The sequence below is a fragment of the Urocitellus parryii genome, chromosome 12 (assembly GCF_045843805.1).
Source record: "Urocitellus parryii isolate mUroPar1 chromosome 12, mUroPar1.hap1, whole genome shotgun sequence".
Classification (NCBI taxonomy): domain Eukaryota; kingdom Metazoa; phylum Chordata; class Mammalia; order Rodentia; family Sciuridae; genus Urocitellus; species Urocitellus parryii.
In genome coordinates, this window is record NC_135542.1 from 33414014 (window position 1) to 33432298 (window position 18285).

Genomic DNA, 18285 nt, shown 5'->3' on the forward strand with positions numbered 1-18285 from the left:
AGCCTCTGAGCACTGGTGGATAATTAGAAGTCTGGAGCCAGCAGCGTGCCTGTCTGGAAGAGCAGAGCTTGGGGCTCACCTTCCACTGCGGGGCTTGCTTGTGAGGGCTGGTTCTCGGTAGTGCCCAAGTTAGTCGTGTCTCAGGGGAAAACACCACGCCCTGTGCGCTGGTCTTACCATCTCTAGCCTGCTTCTTTCTGCATTTGCAGATTATTTACTTTGGATGGACATCTTCTGGACAACTCACAGGACTTGCAAGACAGTCAATTCTATGTTGCTGCAGGACTGGAGAATTTCAAAAGCTTTCCATACTGGAGGTCCCCAAACGTTCCCATCGAGGTCCAAGAGTGAGTCCATTTTAAGTCTTTGCTTCCTGAGCTTTGGTAAAATCTCCCCTCTCCCCACTGCTTCTTCTGAGTATGTCCACCTCAGCTGCTGGCTGTTTTTCCACAGTGAAATGTGCTGTTCTGGTGATACAGATTCTTCACGGGTCAGGTTGCCATCACCATTCTTCACAGTCTCCAGCAGGGGCTTAAGTATCTTTCCCTCAACAAAGAGGTTGAGGCCCAGGAGAAACAGGGGCTGCCCAGTGGCCGAGGGACAGGGCCATTCCACAGGACAAGCAGGTGCAGGAACCGCTCTGTGAGCCCTTGGGGAGGCGGTTCCTGTGTGCACAGCTACCACCCAGTGCAAGAGGTCGAGTGCAGAGTGAGGCAGATGGGGTCGGCGGGCCCTGCTGCAGGCCGGCTGTGGACAGGGAGGGAGGCCTGCTCCTCTCAGCCTGGGCTCCTCCAAGAACAGGGAGGCTGTCGCTTCCCCCGGGAGTTGTGAGGGCTGCAAGAGGAGCTGCATTTGTAGGAGCGCCACATGCCAGGCTCCCCACCACAAACCCCAGACAGAAGCCCCTTTGGGTGCCAGCCTTGGCCAAAGCCACCTGATAAGAGCCATCTCACTTTCAGGGACCCCAAGGCAGCAGGCAAAGCAGGACCAGGCCCGTTCTGCTCCCGTGCTGGGAAACTGTGGATGCCTGAGCCCTTGTTCTGCATGGACCACAGGCTGCGCTCTTGCCCCGCTGCCCCCCCCCCCCCCCACCAGGCTGCAGCCTGTGGTCGGCGAGAATGGGTTGAGCATAGACACTACAAGCTGCCTTTTGTCTTTCAGAAAGTACTCAGACATGGAAAGACACCTGCAGAAAAAGAAGAAGGTAAGTGATCTTTAAGAGGAGAGGTGACCACTGTTGCTGATTTGGTATCTTCTGGCACTGGCAAGGACAGGGCACATGCAGGCCCTGAACTGTAAACTGAGCCTTAGGGGCACAGTATTAGCACCAGACCCTAAAGAGGAGTCACACCCTCCTGTGATCGGGAAGGGGAAGTGAGGTCCAGACATGGAGCTGGTCAGACTGGAGCCACCTGCAGGTATTTGTGATAAGACATGCAGTCTCATGGGACAGGTAGGAGAGAAACGGAGGCACCCTCGGACCCTGGAGGGTGTGGGGAGGACGTCACAGGCAGCGGTGACGCAGAGTGAGGCGCGGAGGGGTGTGTGAGTGTCTACACACACAAGCTGCTGCAGCTGAAAGCATGAGAAAGCGTGTCTGGGGAGGAAGGAGGCCTCACCATTCTCACGACCTGGCTCGATTGTGTGTCCCTGGCCACCGTGAGGAAACTGGGTTTTGCAGTTCTGTTGCTGATACTGTTTATTTGACAGAGCTGTTGGGTCTCTGTGTCCAGCGCACTGGCTCCCAGGCCTCCCTACTGTAACACTCTGGCCCAACTGTGTTGGGCTCTTCTTGGCCAGTACCCAAGGGCGTGGGGGGCCTTGGCTTCCTCTGTCCTGGGCAATTCAGATCTCACAGGCACCACTTTAGCTGCTTTCTTGCAAATGCCATTGACCTCCTCACTGTCTGACCAGCACTGTGACTACCACTGTGTCCATCCCACCGTGGATGAGCTTGACTGGGCTGTCTCTGTCCTTGCCCTGAAGTAGCTCAGCTTGCTGCTGTGGCACCTGACTTCTCACGCTGAACTCACCACCACATTCCAGACCCGATGCTCATCTGCGGACAATGTTACCTCTAAAAATGTTTTCCTGACTGTATTTTGCTAAATTTTGTTAGGGGATTTTGATCTTGGTTTATAAGTGAGATTAGCCTACATTTCTTTCTGGCGTTGTCCTTGACTAGTTTTGGTAACACAGGTTTTCTGTGAATTCACTGCTGTTATATGGCTCCTTGAGTTGAAGGACCTCCTCTCTCTGAGGAATGCATTTCAGTAATGTTTGTGGGATGGGTGGCTGAATGACGATCCGTGAGCCCAGAGCCATAGGCGTGCTCTGTGCTGGCATGCACTTTGCCCAGCTGGGTAGAGGAGCATGTGACGTGGCTCCTGGTGGAGCGTGTGCTAGGGAGCCTATGCACAGATCACGGTGTATGGGGGCATCGTGGAGGTGTGTGGGGATGGGAGCTGAGCTCAGATCACAGAGCAAGAGGGCAGACGCTCCGTGGTGTTCTGGATTGTGCACACGCAGGGTCCTGGGCCTGTGGAGCTCTCCTCTACTGGCTTGGCCAGCATTTCACCCTCTGGTGTGGACAGTGTTGGGCGCTCATTTTTTAGTGTGCTTTGATGAGTGAATTACATGTGATGTTGTGCATGAAGTACGACTGTGTGCATGGGCTCATTCTGACAGATCCGTACGTGCCCTCCATGTCAGTCCTGGCGCCTCCTCTTTCCCTCCCCTCCTCCCTCCTCCTCTCTCTTTCCCCTACTCATCTTCCTTCTGTTTATTTACTGGTGTGATCTTATTTGGTGCCCTGTAGCTATACGTAAAGGTGGATTCACTGGGTATATTAACACCGGCCCTCACGGCCTGTCAGATTCTCTCTCATTCCCCTCCCTCCCTCCTGCTCTGCCTCACTTTCTTCTACTCCCAGATCTCCCTCCAACCTTCTGATACCACTCCTCCCTTTTCTCCCTACTTAGCTGCAGCTTCTGCCTGAGGGAAGAACCCAACCCTTGACTCTCTGGGTCTGAGCCTAATAGTCTCCACTTCCTTCCACGTCACGGCAAATGCCACACTTCCACTCTTCTTCAAGGCCAAGTACAACTCCACTGTGGATATGTGCCCCATGCCTTGTCCGTTCATCTACCAAGGGCACCTGGGCTGGTTCCACAGCCTGGCTGTTGTGACCTGGACTCCTGTGGGCTGATGTGTGGGCATCGCTACCGTGAGCCCACTCGAGTTCTCTGGGTAAACACGGAGGGGTGGGCAGCTGGGTCATCTGGGGTTCCCTTGCTAGTCTTTTGAGACTCTCCCCACCGTGGTCGCCCTGGTCTGCAGTCCCCACACAGCGCTCAAGTGTTCCTTCCCCAAAAGCCTCCCCAGAACTTACTGTCACAGCATGAGGGCTGTGCAGCTCTTGGTGGCTGCTGTTCCCAAGGGAGTGACATGAAGTCTCAGTGTACTTTTGATGAGCATCTCCCTGATGGCCAGGGAGGTTGACATTTTTTCACATACTTATTGGCCATTTGGGTTTCTTCTTTAGAGAAGTGTCTGTCTGTCTTTGGGGCCTGGGTCTTGAAGGATGGCTGCTGTTCAGCTTGGCTGGTGTGACCTTCAGAGTCCCACACTCCACCTTACGGCAGCTTCGAGCACCTGCCGACTCACCAGGCCGCTGAACCCCCGGCCAGTTCCGAGGCTTCCTGCTCCTCGCACCCGTGCTCATTTTGTGGTTCTGACTTTGGATTCTTCAGGTGGCGACGTGATTTTGCTTCCCTTTTATTCAGTGCTTACTTGGTCTGAATTGAGACATGTTCATTCTGGTGTTGCCTGTTTCTCTTTTCTCTCTCTTCTAGAAATCTGTGGCTGGAAACTTTACAGGTTTGGGTAATGATATTTAGCCTTTAGGAATCTTTATGCAGAAAGAAGACAAAACATGGTATAAACTATGATGCAAGAATGTGTTATTTTATGAAAATCAAATCTATCATGGAAAACTCTTCATAAAGTAAACTTAACAGGAATATATAGCAGTATGGCAAGGACCTTTTGTTCTGAGAATGAAAGGTTCTGGAAGAAAACCAAGGGCACGTGTCAGAGCTCTGCATTTATGGTAAGATGGCTGTCGGGGGACCTGACGTTCTTCATGTTGCTCGTACAAAAGCCCATGTGGTGTGGCCTCAGGACCATGCACTCCTGTCTCACCTGAGGGGGGGTGGGTGATCTCTGAGTGTGAGGCCTTTTCTTGCAGACTTCCCTGAGGCTGGCTTTGGGATGGGTTGCAGTGACTTTGTCACCACAAAGCAATTTGTTTCTTTACTTGCTTTTGCCAGATTTTGTTTCTAACTTATTTAACATTTTTTAAAAATCTACTTTTTGTGTGAATCACCTCAACATCTTTATGGAGAAGAAAAGGAATTAGTAAGTGCTAGAAGCCCAGGAGAGCCCTGTAACAAATGCCCTCCGGGAGTGTGTGAAGACTGTGCAGGTCCCCAGGTGGTCACCAGGAGAGCCCTGTGACACAAATACCTTTTGGGAGCATGAGGGCTGTGCAGGTCCGCAGGTGGTCACCAAGAGTGTCCTGTAATACAGTGACCCTCTGTGGAGCGTGAGGGCTGTGCAGGTCCTGCGCCTGTGCATTCTGAGGTCCTCAGGTGGTCACCAGGAGAGCCCTGTAATACAGTGACCCTCTGTGGAGTGGGAGGGCTGTGCAGGTCTGCAGGTGGTCAGCTGTGGTGCTCTGTTGAATTGGGCATGGAATTTATTTCAAATTTGCAAATTGTCCTTAAAGAATGTAGCTAGAGTACAAAGCAGAGGCTCTTCCTTGACTTTTCTGTGGCCACTTCACAAGCATAACAGAGCTTTGGACCAGTGACCACAGACTTGAATGGAGGCACTGCGGGGTCCCACTGCAGGGCCCTGCGTGTTGCTGGGGACCTCGGGATGAGTCCAGCGTGAGTCCTGCTGTTGGAGCAGCAGGTGTGGATGAGCCTGTGACCTGACGCTCCTCGCCCCACCTCAGTCCACTGAAGCCCGTTCACTGAGCCCCAGCCCAGGGGCACCCTGACCTGGCATCAACTCCTCCACCTCTGCAGTTCAGACAGGTCAGCAGCGTCTCTTTACTAACGGTTTAACCTCCAGAGCTGCCATCAGCCACCCCATCACCACTGCCCAATAGAGTCAGGAAAACCAAGATGCTGGGTGGGAGGTACCACGAGGGTGGCTGGTGAGGGCGGGAGGTGGAGAGGCAGGCAGGGCCTGGGTCACAGTCTGGGTATACAGGTAATGCTCAATCCAAATTTGAATGAGGGAGTGAAAAGGAGGGTGCACTTGGTGATTGCTACCACTGATGACAGAATAACGTGTGTGGACTGAAAACAGGAAAGCGGTCGGGAGGGACGGGGCCTGGGCAGCTGCCGCCTTCCCGGAGAGCTGCGGGTGGAGCAGAGCCGCCGACCCGAGACCCTGACTGTTGGCAGCTCAGCATCTCTGAGACAAGGTTGGTCTTATGCCGATGGCATCCTGGCAATCATGGGAAGTGTTGCCGCTGTCACTTGCCGTGGGTCAGCTGGTACAGCCGCTCCTTTTGCTGTGCCTCTGATGGAGGGAGGGGCCAGGGTGGCTCTGCGCAGGTTGAGTTTCACGATGAACTCCCATTGTGTTCTACTTTTCCTTTTAGTTCCAGTGCAATCGGTGATAAGATCTGTGCTGCCTGGTTCTCCAGGGCTTTTCCATCGTAGGTGATGACAGGCGCTGTGACATGGCTAAATGGCAGCGTTGTTTCTTTTTTAAAGGTTCATAAGTAACCATGAGCTCTGTGACTCATAGCATCTTGATCCAAAGAAACGAGAAGGGAAATCCTGGGGACCATGGGGAGACCTACGTGGCCATGGTGTGTGAGGAAGTGGACGGTGACAACAGCAAGATGAGTGCCTTTCCCTCATCTCATCTGGACGCACTTCTCGACAGCCTCTAGTATCTGATGGTCCAACCCTGTGCTTGATTCAGATGCTCACGCCCTGGAGAGCAGCCTTTACGGCTGGGCAATGTCTGGGAAGCCCAGTCAGCACGAGCCTCCCAGTCCAGTGACAGGAGCTGATCCAAGCTTCCCCTGTTCTGTTCTGTCAGCTTCAGCTTCATAGCAGCTGCTTGATTTGTGATTTTAGATCTATTACCTTTCAAGGGGGTAAGGCTAATTCAAGAAATGTTCCAAGGGCATCCATATATTAAAATGGGTATTTTATGGTGCAAGCCTCTGTAAAGAAGTCAGTACATTTTAATAAGCCTTTCATTTACATCACATCTACAATCAGGACACGACTGTTAAACACTTCTTTGGGCATAGAGCAGAATGCTGAAAATGAAATGGAGATGAATCATAAAAATCAAGGGTGTGTGACGAGGTCAGAAGCACTGAGAAGAGACAGAGCCCACTCTGAAGCCCAGCCTAACCATGAGGGTCACTGTGCAGTAGGTGCTTGGGCTCAGTGCTGCCGGCTAACAGCAGCAGGGATCTCTCCAGGTCCAGGGAGCAGCGAGCAGCCGAGGGGCAGCGGTCTTCTGCTTCACAGGTGGCTAAGCAGGGACTGGATGGTGGATGGAAGACCTTGACCCAGCTGGGAGGGATCCTGCTGGACCCTCCTGCTGCCACCTGCTTCCTCTCTTACTGGAGTGGACTGACTGAGGAGGTTGTCCCTGTCCCCCTCCCTCCTGGTGGCTGAGTGAGGGGGTCGTCCCTGTCCTTCTTCCACCTGGTGGACTGACCCTGAAAGAGGTTGTCACTGTTCCTCTCCCACTTGGTGACTGACCCTGTGGAGGTCATTACTGTTCTTCAATTTGACAAATGTGTGATTCATCCCTCTTCTCCTAGGGTGGCTCCCAGGTGGCCAGTGTGAGATAATCTGTTACAGTGGCATTAAATCTTAGCTAGATTGGTTGAATCAGGCTCCTGAGAAGAATAATTGTCTTTAAAACTCTAAAGAGAAATAAATCTACCACTTTTCAGGCTTATTTTCTGAAAGTGTTCGTAATGGGGAGAAAGATGAATGACATTGCAGCGTGCCTGTCCCCTCCGTCAATAGAGCTCACACTGATTTCAGAGGTGCACCAGGGCAGAGGGCCCTGCAGCAGAAGGAGTGGGTTCCGAGCACTCTTGGGGAGCACGCCTGTCTCCGTGGTGGAAGGCCGCCCCAGGCAGGGTTGCAAGGCGGGGTCTCTGGTATCAGGCTGGTGGACGCCTTCCTCCGTCCCTTTCTGTGAGGGGAGAAGGTCTAGGTGGTTTGATGGTATAGAGCAGTCTAGTTGTGCGAGGTGGGTGGTTTTAGTTTGACACTTATTAAGTGACAGTGTGAAAGATTAAAAAAGGAAAATCTTAAAATACAGACAACTTGTAGAGTAAGATGCCATGGGAGGTGCCTGGGAATCAATTTCATCTCTCCTCTGATGTAGTTCTCCTCTGTTATTCTCAACAGATTTTTTTAAGATAATCTCTTTATTTATTCATTTACTTTTATGTGGTGCTGAGGATCGAACCCAGTGCCTCACCTGTGCGAGGCAAGTGCTCTGCCACTGAGCCACAGCCCCAGTCCTTCTAAACAGATTTTTTTAAAAAAAACCTGAGCTCCCCTTTATTGTTGCCAGAAAGAAAGCCACGCTGGGCGTTTCCAGGCCCACGGAGCACGTGGTCCAGCAGGAGCAGAGGCGGGGTGGTGCCTGAGTCATGGTTTTTACCAGGTTTCACAGTGTCCTTCACCCCGTCATCCCCCTCCCCCTCCCCCCAGGGGTTGGCAAGGCCACCTGACTTGGAGAGGTCATTGACCTGTCCCCCAGAGACACTGCAGGGAGGGGGAAAGTGAACGGGTTTCCATTCTTTGTGGACTGGACAGGAAGGAGGAGAGTGGAAGGTGTGAGGAGGGGCTCTAAGTCCTGGCCTCCTGCTGGGGCCTCCCTGCAGGGACCCTATGGCATGGCGCTTCTGCTCCTGAGACAGCTTTGTTTTTAATTTGCACTTTAGGTGACTTCTAAAGAAAAAGAGCCTCCTAAAGATGAGAGCGTACCACCTAGAACTCAGGATTCTGTTTACTACGCCAAACAAGGAAAGAAGAAACCGCTGGCAGACCCTCTAGTCCAAATGGGCACAGGTAATGGGCACCTCACTGTGCTGCAGCCGGGCTGGGGGCTGCCGGCCTGGCAGAGTGTGTGCGCGTGTGTGCTTGGGACGGATTGTATGTGGCAGAATCTCTCTTGGTGTGTAACCCTCTGATTAGACTGAATGTTCGCTGGAAGGACCCTGTTGGAGCACAGCCACAGTCCCCAGGCTGCAGAGGGAGGACAAGTGTAGGTTTAAAGTCAGCCTTGTCAGGGTCTGTCTGTCCTCCCCGAGAGGACCAGTGACAGAAAGGAGAGAGAAACAGGACACAAAAGCCACCTGTTGTGCACACACACCTTCTGAGGATGGGCGCAGGGTAGAGGATGACCCAGACTTGGTTCCAACTGGTTCTAGCCACGCCCTTGCTTTGCCAGCTCTCCTACCCTCCCTGAGCCCTTGCTGGGCTCCTGTGGGTGATGGGCAGGTCCTGCCCACACGGAGGAGACTTCGCAGGGAGAAGGCCCCGTGGCTGGTTGTGGAGGAGATGGGCAGCAGGGGCATCTGCAGCATCTGGACCGTCTTGGAAGCTGTCTTTCTGGAAGCCTTCTCCTGGGGCTCTGTCTCGGTCCAGCACAGCCAGGGGTCTTCTGCCCTGATTATTTCCCAGCTTCCTCTGTGTGGGCAGCTTCATTTCCCTAGATTCCCTCACTCCCTTTTTCTTGCTGGCCTCCTTGTCCCACAGTGAAGGCCCACGATGTGGCTGGTTGGGCACCTGTGTTGGTGAGATCTGTCTGTCCCCGTGGAGAGTGCCAGGGAGGCAGAGGACCTGCTCCAACAAGACCCGAGAGCCTGGCTTGGCCTCGGATCCAGGGCCCTGGACCTGCTCCCCTGACATCTCCTCACACATTGAGGACAATGAGGACTTGGTCACTGCATGTGAAGTCTGTTTTTTCCCCATACAGGGGAAGCCCCATGGCAGGATTGGCCTTTGGAGCTCAGATTCGAGCTGTGGCCCTTACTGCAGGTGTAACTATGGGTAAACTGCTCGCCCGGGGTGGGCGTGTCCACTGCAGGGTTGCTGCAAGTGTTAGTTACCAGACACGTGGAAGAGGACCGGAACCCTGAACGTGGGGTGGGTGTTACTTCCCTGCCTTGTTCCCACGCCCCTCCCATGGGAGAGGGCCCTCCAGCTCAAGCCCTGGGGCAGTTCCTCTGGGCCAAGGCTGGGAAGGGAGGAGAAGGACAAGAGCAGGCCAGGTGAGGGGGGCCCGGCCAGGGCTTTGACTGAAGGGAGCTTCCCTTCTGGATAACTGCACCCACCAGTGGCCGTGCTCACTTTGCGGGTGCTGAAGGCCAGGCCAGGACATTCCACTTCTGTTCTCATCTGTTGCCTCTGATCAGGGTGAGGGTACATTTTTCAAGAACCTTGGAATTTTAAAAGTGTTTAAGACATCTAATTATAGTGATAATCAGAGCGACTTCTAGCAGTCCGTTAAAGGTGAGTAGCGCCTAGCCGTTCAAACCCAGATCATGAATACATTTTGAACTAATAGGGCTTTATTTCCTGGAAGTATTTCTATGATTTCTTATTTATTTATTTCTATCGGAATCAACTGAACACAGGCTTGGCACATGTTCGTCTTAGCTGACCGTGAGCTGGACGGTCTGCCGTGGTGGGTGTGTAGTGTGCCCGAGCCTTCTCAGGCCAGGACCTTCAGGAGTAGAGACATAGACAGACTCTGCAGAAACGGGGCCCCTGAGCTGGGCGGCTGGGCTCCTGCCAGCTGGAAGCCCCGGGTGCTGTGCTTCGTAGCTGGTCTGGTTAGGAGATGTCCCGTGGCCTCGGTTTCTGCCGGGTTGAGAAAGCCCATCTGTGTCGTCTTCCCTCACAAGGTGATGTGTATAGAGCCCAGAAGCCCACCAGGGACACCCAAGGGGCACCGGACGTCAAGGAGGACCAGGACGTGCAGGTGGAGGTGCCAGTGGACCAGGTGGGTGGCGGGCCCAGGACGACTCTGTTGTCCACCCCTGGACTGTGCTCCCTGCCTCAGCCTCATCCCTGCCCCCCTTTCCTCAAGTTTTCTTGCTCTAGAATGTTCCATGGTCCCTCCAGTCAGCCACTGCCCAGCCTCAGATCCAGTTTCAGGCATTTTCCTGTCTGTCCCTCCCCAGCACCTGTGTAGCTGTGTATTTAACTTGTCACTATTTTGTTATTGTCTCTGCCCCTGCTAAGCTGTGGACTCCTCAAGGGAGGGGACTGGTCTGCTTTGCTGTAGCCCTTGTACCTAGCAGGGTCCTGGCCCTTGCAGCGATTTGTGGGATGACTGAACGAGGGAATAAAGGGCAGAAGCAGACTGTGAGCGTGAGCCCTGGGCTCGTCCAGCCTGGGGGGACTCACTTAGGTGGCCCAGGAGGTAGTGCACAGGCAGGGGCCTGTGGGGACGGGAGGGCGGCACAGCATGGGGTGAGGGACGCTGTGTCGGGGAGGAGGAGGCCAGGGCACCGGTGAGGGCTGGGACCCAGCCCAGCTCACCCTGCGTGCCTGGGCCAGTCTCCCTAGCCCTCAGGCTGCGTCCCTGCTCCTGTGAAGGAGATGGTGCCAGATGGGTCCCCAAGCCCAGGACTTTGTTCACTGTCCACCTGAAGGCACTGAAAGTGCATTTCCAAATGTCAGCTTTGGAGAAAAGAATTTTATTCATCAAAAATCAATATTAGCATTTGAGTCCACTTTTTCCCTCTTAAAGAGCCCAGGGCCACCCCTGCCCTCAGGACCACACAGCACGGAAGTCCAGCAGCCGGGGTGCTCTATTCCTCTTCCTGTGCCTGGCACTCTGACCGCTGCCCTCATTCTACCTCCTGGGAGGCCATCTGCTGCAGCCCGGGCACCAGTTCTGTGCTGTCCACTTCCGTGGGCATTTGGAGTGTGTCCCACGAGTCCCCGCTGTTGCCTCACTCACCAGTGACATGATTCACTCTTTCCCTCGGCATCGCAGAAAATGACCCAAAGATGTGGTTTTCTTTTAAAACCCAAACAGTTTAAGTGTGTTTTGGACCCTCGAGCCTTCTCTGGTAATGTGGGATGAGGACATCTTAGGTGGGGCTGCTTTTTGCCAAGTTGCCCTCACTGCTGCCGCATGACTATGCCCTCTGGGTGTCAGGTCACTGGGCATGGCTATGCTAGCCCTGTCAGTGGGCGTGTTCATGGGTTTGGGCTTTGGTGATCTTGGCGTCCTTTGAATTTGAGTTGGGGCAGTGGATTCGCTTACCCAGAGTAATGAGTGAGAGGAAGAAGCAGGTCCCTGGTGGGCGGGGATGCCCCTGAGGGCTGCTTGGAGCAGGAGCGTCCTGTGGGCTCTGGGGGGCTGGGCGCCAGGCCGTCAGGCTGCAGTGGAGCAGAGGCTTCCAGAAAGAGCTTTCTGTCCAGGGCGTCTCCCAAGCCAGGTCTTGGCTCCATGAACTGAGACTTCCTAGTGGTCAGCCACAGTATAACACAGGTTCCAGGCCTCAGGGACGTGGAACACTTCCCACCAGGCTCGGCAGCTGTCTGTGTCTTTTCACGTGCTTGGCCAGCCTAGAGGAGGGGTGTGGGAGGAGCAGTGACGGCTGCTGCCCGATGCACAGAGAGGGCCGTGTGTTGGAGGAACCTTCCTCAGAGCACACGGGGCCTTCTTACTCCCTATCTCCCTGCTCCGAGACCTGGTGCACGAGGGTGTTGCCCAGATGTCCATGAAGTCCGACAGAAGTGGATGCCAGAAGCCCTGGGTGATGAGACCAGTAGAAAGCTGCAGTCAGGTGGAGGGATGCTCAGGCCACCTGGCCCCACCCATGTGCCAGCTGCCTAAGTTTTGGACAAGCTGCTGCATATACGTCCACGCACTCCTGGGAGGTGCCTTTCGAATCCTCCTGGAGAGCTGCAGTGCACGATGGCCTCTTGGTGTTTCAGAGAGGTCTCCTGGGAGGAGGAGAGTGGGCTGCTTCCTCTAGCCCTCCATGCTGTGCCCCAGGGACAGATGTGGAAGGAGAGCCCAGGGCTTCCTCCTGCTCCTCTGGCTCCTGTGTTTCTTTTCCTACACTAATGCCTGCAACCAGGAGTTTAGAGGACAGTGCTGCGGGAGGCTCAGGGGCCCTTTGTGTCAGCGGCTCGCCTGTCCTTTGCCCCACCAGCCTTCCCTGCTGCACCTGTCCTGCTGTGGCTCTAGTTCCATGTGAGACTGTTACCTAGACTTGCCATCCCCGTGACACTGGCTTCTTAAGGACCTTGCTTATTTGCACTCAGGGCCGCTGCGTCCTGACCTCGTGGGATTCAGTGTGGCAGGATCCTCGAGGTGCTGTTAAGTGAGGGAATGAGTCTGTGGTTGGCACCACAGCAACTGTTCTTTGGATAATGCTTAATGCGCTCTGGGCTGATGGGGTTGGTGGCCTTGGACGCATACCCAGGGTCTGTGGCCGCAGAGCTCTGTCTGGCTCACACTGGTGACCGGCAGCAGCGGCGTCCCCTAGGGCTCCTCCAGGCGGCCCCCCTCTGGTTTTGTGGTGTGGGCTTCACCCATTTCAACTCGGGTGTGGCTGTCTGACTTGCTTTCCCTGAGGACCGGCGAGTGACTCCAGGTAGCCACCTGAAAGCCAGCTTGTGATTTGTCACACTGCCCCTGCTCTGCCTCTGGGCTCTGGGGCCGGGGCTGGACCTCCCTTGGCATCTCCCAGGCAATGAGTGAACAGGCCGTTCCCACCTTTTGTGTACCTTGTTGAAGCCCGCCGTGGACCTCTGTCCTGTCCACTGTGGGCCTCTGTCCTGTCCACTGTGGGCCTCTGTCCTGTCCACTGTGGGCCTCTGTCCTGCCCTCTGTGGGCCTATGTCCTGTCCACTGTGGGCTTCTGTCATGCCCTCTGTGGGCCTCTGTCCTATCCACTGTGGGCCTCTGTCCTGTCCACTGTGGACCTCTGTCCTGCCTGCTGTGGACCTCTGTCCTGCCCTCTGTGGTCCTCTGTCCTGCATTCTGTGGACCTCTGTCCTGTCCACTGTGGGCCTCTGTCCTGCCCTCTGTGGATCTCTGTCCTGTCCTCTGTGGGCCTCTGTCCTGTCCACTGTGGACCTCTGTCCTGCCTTCTGTGGGCCTCTGTCCTGTCCACTGTGGACCTCTGTCCTGCCCTCTGTGGACCTCTGTCCTGCCCTCTGTGGACCTCTGTCCTGCCCTCTGTGGGCCTGTGTCCTGCCTGCTGTGGTCCTCTGTCCTGCCCACTGTGGATCTCTGTCCTGCCTACTGTGGACCTTTGTCCTGTCCACTGTGGACCTCTGTCCTGCCTGCTGTGGCCTGTAGTAGACACACTCGTTTTACTGTAGCCTCATCAGTGGGTCTCGACTGAGAGCAGGGGTACAAGTGCCCCTGTGCTCTGTGGCCACAGAATCGTGTGGCTCCCCTGAGTGGACAGAGGTTCCCAGACACTGAGGCAGCTCACTGCCTTCCCAGAAGCCACGGCTCTGGGAACAATTCCAGGCTGTGGGAGGAGCACTGCTACAAGGGTGACCTGTGCTAGGTGGAGAGGGTGTCTCCTGAGCAGCCTCCTGAGGGGTCCTCGGGGGCACACACGGATTAGGAAGGAACCCATGGTCTGCAGGCCAGAGGCGGCTGGAGGGACCTTGACATTCCTTTACACAGAGAAAGGATTTCCCGTCTGTCTCCCTAAAGATTTCTCCAGAATTGTGTTAAGCATGTTGTGTTTTGCTGGTGGAGCCAAAGGTGGGAGCAGGCAGAGGCTCCCCTGCTGGCCCGGACCGCTACCCCAGGAGCTCTGTTTAGGAGCCTGGCAGGGGCCAGGCTTGGCCGAATGTGAAATGTGGTGCGTTTCCCCCCCAGGCCCCCGCAGAGGTGGTTAAAGAAGATGAGGAGTCAGAAAGCACCCGTGACTTTGAAGGCATCCAGGTGAGAGGTTCTACTTTGTTCTTAGGCTGGGCCTGAGGTACCTCCTTGGTGTCCAGTACACTGACATTCAGGGCCCAAGACCACAGGCTGCGTCCCCAAGCCAGATGAGGGCCAGAGGCGAAGCGCTGGGTACTCCCCAGCATCCAGGCCGGGGCCAGGCCTCCTGTGTGACGGAAGGATGCTTGGGGGGGACTTCACTGTCTTCTCTAGTCTCCGTCACCTGTCACTGTGCTCACAGTCACACCTGGCCACTTTCCAGCTCGCTTCCAGGTATTTTTAGGGAGCACATCAGGAGGTGAGGAATCAGGGTCACGTGGGTGGCTCCTTATGGGTGATGGAGCCGACCCCTGGGGACAGGGGCTGTGCTGGTTGCAGGTGGCAGCAGGGCTCACCCACGCCTGCCGTGCTTTCCTGTCCAGCGGTTTGGAAACACAGTCCACACCAGCAGCAGGTTTCCGAAGCGGAGAACACCACGTGCTGATGGTCTACCTAAAACGTGGGGGGAGGACACTGTCCACCGGATGTGCGATGGACAGCCGAGAAGGGGCTGTTTGGTCTCTAGATGCTTTCAGGGTATTTCCTCTTTCGGATGTTGGGCCTCAGACAGAGGCCCCTGTGTCTGTTCTGATGCTGAGCCCACAGAGCTGAGGACCTGGTGCCCTTTCAGCCACATCTCCTGCTCTTAAGCTGGCCCACAGCTCCAGGTGGCTTCCAGGTGGTAAGAGGGCACAGGAGCCACGTGGGGTGCCTGGGACTTCACCCCAGCTGGCAAGGGGGTTTGTGGGGAAGACAGCGGGTCCTCAGGAAGTTGTTCAGGTTTTAAAGAACACCAAAGAAGCGTGGGGTCTGAGCCAGTCAGAGGACACCCCTTCAGCCTTGGCGCCGTCCCGTCTCACGTGGTTCTGACATGCAGGCGGTTTTCAGTGGACGGGGGTCCACCTGCCTCTAGGAGGGTGGGGAGCTCCTTCAAATGAGGAGCAGAGGTCACATTTTGTTTCTTTGGTGGCAGGGAGTAGGATCATTCTGAGAGCAGGAACAGCAATAAAGGGATTGCCCCAGAGCCTCAGGAAAGGGGCAGCAAGCCCATCTTCTGGTGCTGGGCAGACAGGAGCGGGCACTGCGGGCCTGTGGACAGCTTGAGTGAGTGTTTGCACAGAATCTTTGGGGCATCTCTGTGGCATAGTCTGCAGTCTCCTGAGTGCCCGGTGTGGCCTTCTGTCCTTCTGATCTGCCGTGGAACCCGGCTAGGGCTCTGGGCATGGTGTACATGGTCGGAGCTTGATAGAAGCTGTAGCAGATTCAATTTCTTAGAGTGAATCAACTGTCTTCCTTGGTGTGAGCAACGCTGCTGGAGTAACAGCAGACCCAGTGGGGGAGGTGAGAGGGGTCCGCCAAGCCTCCGCTCTCCGGCCATGTGGGGGTGTGACTAGGGTGTGACGGGCTGGAGGGGCTCGCTGGTTCCTGCTCCACACATCACCCTCAAGGCAGGCACCAGGGAGGAAAAGCAGCCAGACCCAGTTAGCAAGGGACCAGCCTGGAGAGCCTCGACTGAACCAGCCCAGAAGCTCGCTCTTCTCCCTCTGAGCCACGTTGGCTCCCTGTGATTCCCCAGAAGAGACTCTTGTGGTGGGTTCAGCTGTCGCTCCTTGCTCCCAGGTGACAGGCTCACTTCGAGGGTGCTGTGGCTCCAGCGTGTGATGCACCTGGGAGCCTTTTGGTTCCACCAGGCCACACAGCTGCGTCTTAGCCTCTGGCCTGACCTCAGCAAAACACTGTTGGTGTGGCATTTCCTGGCATGAAACACCTCGTGCGGCCGACAATCTTTGGCCTAAATCCTAGTGTGTGATTTTGAGGGCTTGCTCCCCATGGCTGGGGAAGAGAGCCCCTCAGATGACCTGGCCAGTGGCCTCAGTGGCCCCTGCCATTCTCAATGATTGTGGGTTCACTTGGCGTTTCATCTGCACGTCCACCTGGCAGGTCACTCAGGACATTTATTTGGTGCTGACCACCTTACCTTTTTAGGTATGTGATTGCAGTCTGGTCCACCCCTGAAGTTGGCTGTGAAATCCTTGTGCTGCAGAGACTGTGCCTTGTCATCTGAGGTTCCACAGTATCTTCAACTCAGCAGATGTTTAAGGAAGTCTGTGGATTTGAGTTTCCTAAGATTAAGTTGCTTAACTTAAGTAAGCATGCAGGCATACAGCACTAATGGCCCAGTAGAGTGGTAAGAGAACAGGTCATCCTGAACATGACTTAAATGTATAGACAGACACATAACCTAGGATTTGCTCTCTGGCCATTTTCAACGTGCGATTCCGTGACATTAGTTACCTTTATGGTAGTGCATAGTCATGGCCATGATCTGCTCTCAGGGTAATTTTGTCCCACCAGACGGACACTCTGTGCCTGCTGAGCACAGGTGCCCTCTCCCTGCTTCTTTGCCCTGTCCTTGTCTGTAAGTGCTGGCAGCCTTGGGGCTTGGGGCTGAAGGTGTGTGCAGTGGAGGTGTCAGAAGCCGGGCCAGCTGGGGAGGTGTCAGGGCCAGCTGGGGAGGTGCACATGTGCGCTTATTGGGCGGTTATGTAAGTCAGTGGTGAGAAGTGGGTAAAGCAGAATACAAACAGGGCTCTGCTCTGCATGGCACTTCTTCATCCTCAGAATGCTTAACCTCTAATTGCACAGTCTTGATGACCCTGATGACATTTGGCCTGTCAACCACACTTTTCATCTTACAATGGAATTATCGTTAATTAACTAATTTGAAGGCTCTTCTGTGAAATGATAAAGATGAGATGTGTACTTCGTCCTTTTACTGATATCAAATTGTGTTCGCTGCATACAATTTTAATTACCCTGTACTGTTTGAACCAGGGTGGACTGGAAGTTTCTCCAGTTCGTATTGCTTGATTTATTTGGACTCAGTGATTGTACAGTGATTTATGTGCAAACAGCACTTTTTTTTTACCTATGCTACTAGCTAAGTTTGTAAAATAAGGTATTAAGAATTTGAAAGCATTCCTTCTAAAGGACTGTGATGAGGTGAATGGCGATGCTGAGCAGGTACCCAGGTGTGCATCTGGGGCTCTCTTGCCCTGGAGATCCCCAGTGTGGCCTGGGGACCGGCTCTGCAGGGAGGCCACAGAGGAGCCTCCAGGCAGGAGTGTCAGGGCTGCGGTGGCTCTGAGTGCCGTCTTGACTCTGAGTTATCAGCCTTTCGAGAGGCGTGATAGGAACTGAATGGCCAATCTTGTGTGCTCAGTAAGGAGCTTGGGCCCCTTGAGCTCTTGGGGGCCCATGGAGGTGGCACCCTTCCACACTGACCCCCAGATCGTTTTCCTCTCCTCTGTGCAGTTTATTTCTCAGCAATTTACCAGGGTGCCTGGCTCAACAATCTCTTTACTCAGTAGGTTACAAACTCAGTCCTTGACTTCGTTTGCCCCTGATTCCTGTGTCATCGGGCTACCCTGGCTGTTGTCAGAGTGACCTGTGTACCCTCTCTGTCACCTCTGATAGATGCCAGGGTCTGGACTGAATTCGTGTTGTTGCCAACTTTGACACAGTTTATGTTCCCTGGCTGATCCTGAACTTGACGGAGAACTGGGAGGACACTAGGTGACCCTCGTCCAGCTCTGGAGGCAGTGAGGGCCATTTAAAGGCCTCTGGTGCAGAGGCTGGGGTGTGGCCAACCGGGCAGAGAGATTCTCGCAGAAGGTTATAAGAGAAGGTGGATATTCCAGTGAGTCTCATCAGGCTGCCTTGTGCCTAAGAAGTGATCATCCCAAGGTCATATTTCTCTAGATGAAAACTAAACTTTTCTTTTTGGAAAATGTCATAAAGTTAAAAGTTAACCAAGGTGGTTGAGAGTGTAGCTCAGTGGAAGAGCACTCATCTAGCATGTGTGAAGTCCTGGGGTTCTATTCACCGTACCAAAAAGAAAGTTAATCAAAATAAGGAAGAAAATATTTGCAATGCAAATAAAGTTTTCTTAATTTATAAAAAACTCACAAATAACTAATATAAAGACAGCCCAATGAACAGAAAGGCAAATGAAGCTGAAACTTACTGGGAAGAATACAAATCTACTAATTCAGATGTAACCATCTCATTACTAAATAAAAATGCAAATAATAAACCAAGAGATTCCCCCTTAGAGTTGGCTTTACAATGGCCAGTATTAGCAAATGCAGGTTGAGGATGTGCACATGGCGGCAGGAGACAGCGGTGCCTATTAGGGTAACATGAACTGATGCAGACTTAGAAACGGCTTTTTGCTCTTTC

At 54.2% G+C, this 18285-nt stretch overlaps 1 protein-coding gene across 1 annotated transcript in view; it reads left to right on the forward strand.

Annotated features, from left to right (window-relative positions):
• Positions 1–18285, forward strand: part of Dcdc2c (doublecortin domain containing 2C) — a 65463-nt gene that overhangs the window by 36102 nt on the left and 11076 nt on the right. The window contains exons 5-9 of the mRNA XM_077791733.1: positions 210–347; positions 1162–1204; positions 8012–8138; positions 9980–10077; positions 13942–14007. Coding sequence (XP_077647859.1) covers positions 210–347; positions 1162–1204; positions 8012–8138; positions 9980–10077; positions 13942–14007 — 472 coding nt within the window. The remainder of the gene's footprint in view (positions 1–209; positions 348–1161; positions 1205–8011; positions 8139–9979; positions 10078–13941; positions 14008–18285) is intronic.